The 6,586-nt window shown below is 37.3% G+C and overlaps 1 protein-coding gene across 3 annotated transcripts in view; it reads left to right on the top strand.

Annotated features, from left to right (window-relative positions):
* The window catches only part of ATAD2 (ATPase family AAA domain containing 2), an 11,639-nt gene extending 5,243 nt beyond the window's left edge, over positions 1-6,396 (top strand). Inside the window, exons 1-7 of one of the 3 annotated variants that reach the window (XM_015856291.2) lie at positions 1,419-1,450; positions 1,951-2,085; positions 2,750-2,857; positions 3,055-3,170; positions 4,487-4,661; positions 5,146-5,234; positions 5,713-6,396. In XM_015856291.2, the coding sequence (XP_015711777.1) occupies positions 2,840-2,857; positions 3,055-3,170; positions 4,487-4,661; positions 5,146-5,234; positions 5,713-5,884 (570 nt within the window). In that variant the 5' untranslated portion in view covers positions 1,419-1,450; positions 1,951-2,085; positions 2,750-2,839 and the 3' untranslated portion in view covers positions 5,885-6,396. Of the gene's footprint in view, positions 1-1,417; positions 1,451-1,950; positions 2,086-2,749; positions 2,858-3,054; positions 3,171-4,486; positions 4,662-5,145; positions 5,235-5,712 lie in introns of those variants that run through there. The other 2 variants (XM_032442895.1, XM_015856292.2) reach the window with 2 other exon arrangements.
* The last annotated feature ends 190 nt before the right edge of the window (positions 6,397-6,586 follow it).

Below are 6,586 nucleotides of genomic sequence, written 5' to 3'. Positions count from 1 at the left end.
CAGAACGGGTGTGTGTAATTAGATATTAATTTTACTTCTCTGCAAGAAATAAACTCTTCAAAAGAAAACCGTGAACATAACTTACTTTCAAAAGGAGCCTGATAGGGCACAACAGTTTTCCTCTTTCGGAGGCCATAACGCTTCCGATTATCTTCAACATAAACATCTTCTTTAGCCTCAATTTCTTCTGATGACACTAGCATACCACAGTGTGATAGTAAATTGTTAGGTAGAGTTGCAAATGGTCCTAAAACCAACATGCACTACACAGATGCCTGTTGCTTTTACTGTTAACATCACCTAAAACAACACAACAGACCTGGAAAACCTTTAAGACAAATTTAATGCAACATATTTCAGAATTCCTAAATCCAAGCAGAGAAGCACACAATATAGACAGGGTTCTCAGAAACCATTGGGGGACTTGCCATCATGCTGTTTAAGAATGGGGGGAAAATTTTCTGTCATTCATTGCTTAGTGCTTTTTTTAAAAATTGGCAACTCCTATTGAAAAAAAAAACCAGATTAGTTCAGAAAAAGTTTAAAAACTTACTTGTAATTTTTTCAATTATTTTTTTTCCCCAAAGTGTTTTCCTTGAACAAAAAAAAAAGTTTTTTTTTTTTTTTAATTTTTTTTAATTTTTTTTTTAAAATTTTCCCCCTTTTTTCCTTCCTTTTCCCCCTTTTTTTTTTTTTTGTTGTTCCATTTAATGCTGTACTTTCATTCTGCAAGTAAATTCTGGTGTTGTCAAATGCATGTGTCCTGTGCACATTACATTTCTATGCCATTTCTATTGCTGATCTTTTTCATTTGCTTTGCTGTATTGCATTTGCAGTGCTATTGCTAACTGCTATAGTATGACTTTAGAATTTCTGCTTTGTTCTTCTGGTGCTTCTTTATATGCAGTTCAGAGTTTGTATTACCATTTTTCCTTCGTTGTACTATTCTGTACAGAATAGTTGACTTCTTTCCATCTGAGAATTTTCTGATTTTAAGTTAGGGGAATAAAGAAGAGAACTAAAAATCAAAGACTACCTAGCTGTTCTTGAAACAATAGTTATCATCCTTAGAGTTGGAAGGGACCTTTAAAGGCTAGATTGGGTTGTCCAGGGCCTGATCCAGCCTTGCCTTGGATGTCTCCAGGAATGGGACATCAACCACTGGTACACCCTGGGCAACCTTTTTCCAATGACTCACCACCATCACTGTAATTAAACAGGCTTGCTAGTCTTGTTCAAATGTCAAATCTCCTTAGAGACAGGTATTTGTTTGTTTTTCTACTGTGCACTGATAGAAAAACAAAAACAGTTGAAATTTCCTCTGGAATTAGATATGGGTGAAACACATGACATTTTCTGAATCTTCATCTATTTTACTCTGTCAAATATGTTTCTAACATTTTTCTAAATTCTTTGTTTTTTCAACAGGACCAAGGAAACGGACTAAGAGGTCAGTGCATGGCTAGTGATAATTTCTAGTTATCTGTAGTGTTTTTAGTTCTGTTGCTCTATCAGCTTTAAAGGGTTTTCATTTTTTGTTTGGTTACAGAGTAACCTTATGACTATCACTGGTAATCTGAGCCTTTAAAGGAAACCAGTCTTTGGATAGCCTAACTTACATTGTTGAAAAGGGGTTATGTTTCACAGAGTGGATAATCAAGAGCTAGATGTGCATGTGTTAGGTTGATTGGATAAAATTAGCAATTTGTTTATGTACTTTCTATCTAAAATAAAGACGTTTTACTTTCCCAAGGGGTGAAAAAAGTTAGTTTTGCTGTTCTGAGGAAAATAATGTGACATGCTTTTGAAATCAGATTGATAAAGAGCACGCTGAACTGGAAAGTTAATGGATCTTGGAGAGTCAGTTATGAGATAGAGTAGACGACAGGTAACATCAAATATTAAGAGAATTCTATTTGTTTTTTAACATTTTTGTTTAAATGCTTGCAGAATGAGACGTGCAGCCCACCGTGCTACTTCCACATCATCTTCCTCATCACCACCTTCCTTGTCGTCCTCATCTGATGAGGAGGAGGAGAGCGTTGAGAGGCGTCGGGTGCACAGCTGTAATAAGACTATAAGAAGGTTACTGTTATTACAGAACATGGGGAGGGGTGTATCTGTTTGAGCAGAGATGGCATCTCCTGAACTGTGGAGAGTTATCCTCTTAGTCTTGTAGAGTTACTATGTTGTGGTCACGTTTAATCATACCTAAAATACATCTGACTTCAGCCAGGTGTATGTCGGACTGGTATTGGTTTCTGATACGTAAGCTACTCAAGAATGACCAGTGGTGGGAGGCCTTTCATAATGTTAATCCACACTGAAATAAGTGTCTCCTTGGGCTGTAATTAACTTATTTATTGACATAGAAGCAAAAAATCTTTGAAAGCAGTTAGTGTATTTTTGGTGGTTCTTTCATTTCTAAAATGAAGGTCCGTTTATCATTTCTGCATGTGGCTCTAAAGCTGTAGTCAGATTTGTGCCATGTTGGCTGTCATGGATATCCATAAATGCTTTATAAAAATAAAACAAACCCCAACCCACTGTCTCAGATGAGTGTTTGGAATGACCACTTTCTATTCTTTTTACTTGTGGGTGTTAATAAGTGTATGACTTCAAATGAATATTAACTCTTTAGGAAATTTATTTTAATTAATAAAGTCTTCTATGTTCGCTTGCCATCATAGAAACAAATGTTTTAGCTGCATCTGAAATAAGACAGCTTTTTCTTCTTAATTGAAATCAGGTGTCTTCCACTAAACTTTAAGGAGGATGATCTGAAGGGAGTTCGCAAGGATCAAAAGAAAATTGGAAAAGTCTGGCTGATGTTGATCCAATGCAAATTGACAGTTCGGTAAGTGTTTTAATTCACTGCACCAGTGCTTGTAGAGGCTTGTAGTGATGGGGCATCTACAGCTATGTTTTATGTCAAGCAACTTTAGAAATAGCCCAGAACATTTCCTGCCTGCTGATGTATCTAATCTTTAGTGACAACTTCATCCATGTTGCTAACTTGTTTAACAACGTGTGTTCTGTTGACTTGATCTTCAGGTGCGATTCGATGCCGTGGGTGGTCTTTCTGACCACATTTCATCCTTAAAGGAAATGGTGGTTTTTCCTCTGCTTTATCCGGAGGTGTTTGAGAAATTCAAAATTCAACCTCCAAGGTAACTGATTAAAACCGTCCATTGTAAGTCAGCTGTTTTCAGGAGAATATTCAACCGAGTTATCAATGTGTTTCTTTGCTTCTTGGCAACAGTGGGGGCTTGTTTTAGTAGTAGTAGAAGATAATTTCTTTAAAATGGATGGAGTCCAGAGTAGACGTATATAGGTTTAAAACAAAAGCAGCATCTTGTCACGTATAAAGATTTCTTGTCTGGTGTTTGAAAATGAGAACGTACGTCAAAAGAGTCTTGCTATTATAAAGTTGGGTTGGGGTGTTTTCTGTTATGAGTTTTATGTACAGGTTGGCTTGATTAGCTTGTCTAATCAATTAGATTGTCTAATGAGTGTAATTTGTGATTTGTTGCTTGGAAGCCTGCTTCTCTTTCTCACCTTTTATGAATTCCTCACATATCACTTGTAATGCTTGTTACTTACAAGAATGTTGTGGTATTTGTTGTGTTTGGGATAAAGTAAGAAGCTGTTTCTTGCATAGCTAATCCTGTCAATTATGAAATCGGGTTATTACAGATTTATTGATTATCCTTATCTACTGTTAGTCATCCAAACTCAGTCATGGTATATAGACGCACGAGTTCAGACTATTTACTTTCAGTAACTTCAGAAATATTACAAATAATGCAAAGAGAATCTTCCAGGGCCTTACTTGTAATTCACTGCAATTCTCATTCAAACAGCAGCACATTTAGTGTTTTTTTAGCTGCTGGTCATGTTCATCTGAAGTGCAAAATGAATAAAAACTATTTATTCATTTATTTATTAACTTTTCTGTTTAGCATTAGACTTCCTCATTTTTCACCAGCAATAAGTGGTCCAGGAGACTAAATCCTGTAACCTAAAGCTTTTTAAGAGAGAAGTAAGTGTTTTAGTAGCATGTCTTGCTATCAAATCCATGCTTATGTGAAAACAAAGAGTATGCAGCTAAAGAATGAGTTGGTGATTCATCTATTAACCGCTCAATCTGGGCAGAAGTTGCTTGTTTGACCTCAGTTTGCTCTAATAACCTGTTTGTCTGCTAGCAGTTTTGGACAAGTCCTTTTGGGACAATACACTTCTCTCCTAGAGGTTTTGTATATCTGAAGTGTCTGCATTATTCATTTGTTTGGTTGCCTTGGGAAATGTTGTAGGAACACAGAACTTTAACCTGCTAGGACCTTAACCCAACTTTAGCTATTTGTGATGTCTTATACGTGAAATGTTTTGGTTAAGAAGGAGGAGTTGTTTATTCTGGGGATGATGGTTGTAAATAGTTTCTCTTCACAATGTCTTTTTTCTTATCTGAATTGTGTTTTTATTGCAGAGGATGTCTATTCTATGGTCCACCAGGAACTGGAAAGACTCTGGTTGCACGTGCTCTTGCTAATGAATGTAGCCAAGGAAACAAAAGAGTGGCTTTTTTCATGAGGAAAGGTGCGGACTGTTTAAGCAAATGGGTTGGAGAATCTGAAAGGCAACTTCGTTTATTATTTGAGCAGGTAAGATTGAAATATGCAGAATATTTTATTCCCAGTTGAAACTGTATTTTTCTGTGATTATCTTTATTAAAAGCATCCTTTTTCTGGGGATACTTTATTTGGGTTGTTGTTTTTTCCCCACTGAAATGGGAATGTCAATGTTTGCTTTTTCAATGCCTCCATAGTCAGGGATCTTGATCAGGGGCTTGAAATGGGGAAAGATCTAAATAAGGAAAGCTTTTGAATCTAAAAAAATTCCCTCCCACCAGAACAGCCGTAGAGAAGGCTGCAGGAGACCAGGTGATGGCTTTAGATCAGATAGAAACAGATGCTGTCTGAAAGCAGAGTTATTTAAATTCATAAGGTTTGCTTCCATGACCTGTAATTGAATTAAGTTCTGACTGTTCTGTTCTGATCTAGTTTCAGTGACTTGCCAGCCATAATGTCTTTCTGTATTTTCTTTTTAAGTAGTTCTGTTCTACAGTATTACTGTTTTTCAATCTAGGCATACCAGATGAGACCTGCAATTATTTTCTTTGATGAAATTGATGGTCTTGCGCCTGTTCGGTCCAGTAAGCAAGACCAGATTCACAGGTACTATGTTTTCTGTGTCTACATGGGATCTGCTGGGAGTGGGAGGGGAGATGATGACCACTTGATATTACTCATTAATTTAACCTGGAAACTTATAATTTGGTGCTCCTGAATTTAAGATTGTTTGAGGCAACAGTTGAAAACAATTCAGTGGCCCAATACTAGCAGAAGGTCTGTGTTACCTTACCTATTTTTGTCTGTCTTGAAATGAGTCCAATCTCAGCCTGTCCATACTACCTTATCTCTTAACAACCCTCTGCTAAATTATGTCCCTGAGCACCACATCCAAACAGTTTTTAAACACTTCCAGTGATGGTGACTCAATCATCTCCCTGGGGAAACTGTTCCAGTGCTTTACAACCCTTTCTGTGATGTTTTTCCTGATATCCAACCTCATCTTACCCTGGTGCAACTTGAGGCCAAACAATTGTAACAAAATTTATTTAACCAGTGAATAAAAACTTTATATTTCTATTAGCTCCATCGTATCAACGCTTCTGGCACTCATGGATGGTTTAGATAGCAGAGGGGAGGTTGTCGTCATTGGTGCGACCAACCGCCTAGATTCCATCGATCCTGCGTTAAGGAGACCTGGACGTTTTGACCGGGAGTTCTTCTTCGGCCTCCCGAACAAAGAGGTCAGAAAGTAAATCCAACCCTAATGCTAATGTGACAAAGTCCAATTTGATAGCAAAAAGTTGTCCAGCTTGGATGAAAGACTGATATCTGGAGACACTATTTCATACTGTGCAGAGCAAATCTGCTGCTGCAGATACATGTATGTATATATATATATACCTACATACGATGACAGTTTCAGCAAGTAGTTCATTCAGTATTGTTTTTGGTTTCCCTGTGACTAGTCAAGAAACACAGGATGTTGGTCATCACTGGTGTGTTTAAGAAGGAATGAAAATATGCATTGGCTATAAACTACTGTTCTCTCGTCTTGAAGGTAAAAGAAGCAGTGTACATCCTCAATAATTAATTTTTGCTTCCATAAAAATTTTTACCATGACTGGTGATGGAACATATTCAGATCATGATTATTTTCTTTATAGAAATTGCAGCAGCTTGAAGAGTAGTGCTTGAACTACTTTACTTGCATGAACTGACAGAAAAGAATCTGAATCTATTAAAATCATAGAATGATTTGGGTTGGGAGGGATCTTTAAGATCGTCTAGTTCCAATCCCCTTACCATAGGCAGGAACACCTCCCTCTAGACCCGGCTGTTCAAAACCCCATCCAGCCTGGTATTAAACATCTCCAGGGAGGGGGCATCCACACGACGAAACTCTATATTCACTGTGAGGGTGGTAAGACACTGAACAGATCCACTCCTAGCAAGGT

This window comes from Coturnix japonica, chromosome 2 (genome assembly GCF_001577835.2).
Source record: "Coturnix japonica isolate 7356 chromosome 2, Coturnix japonica 2.1, whole genome shotgun sequence".
Lineage (NCBI taxonomy): Eukaryota > Metazoa > Chordata > Aves > Galliformes > Phasianidae > Coturnix > Coturnix japonica.
The sequence above is the reverse complement of the archived record's forward strand: the minus strand, read 5'-3'. Positions and strand labels throughout refer to the sequence as shown.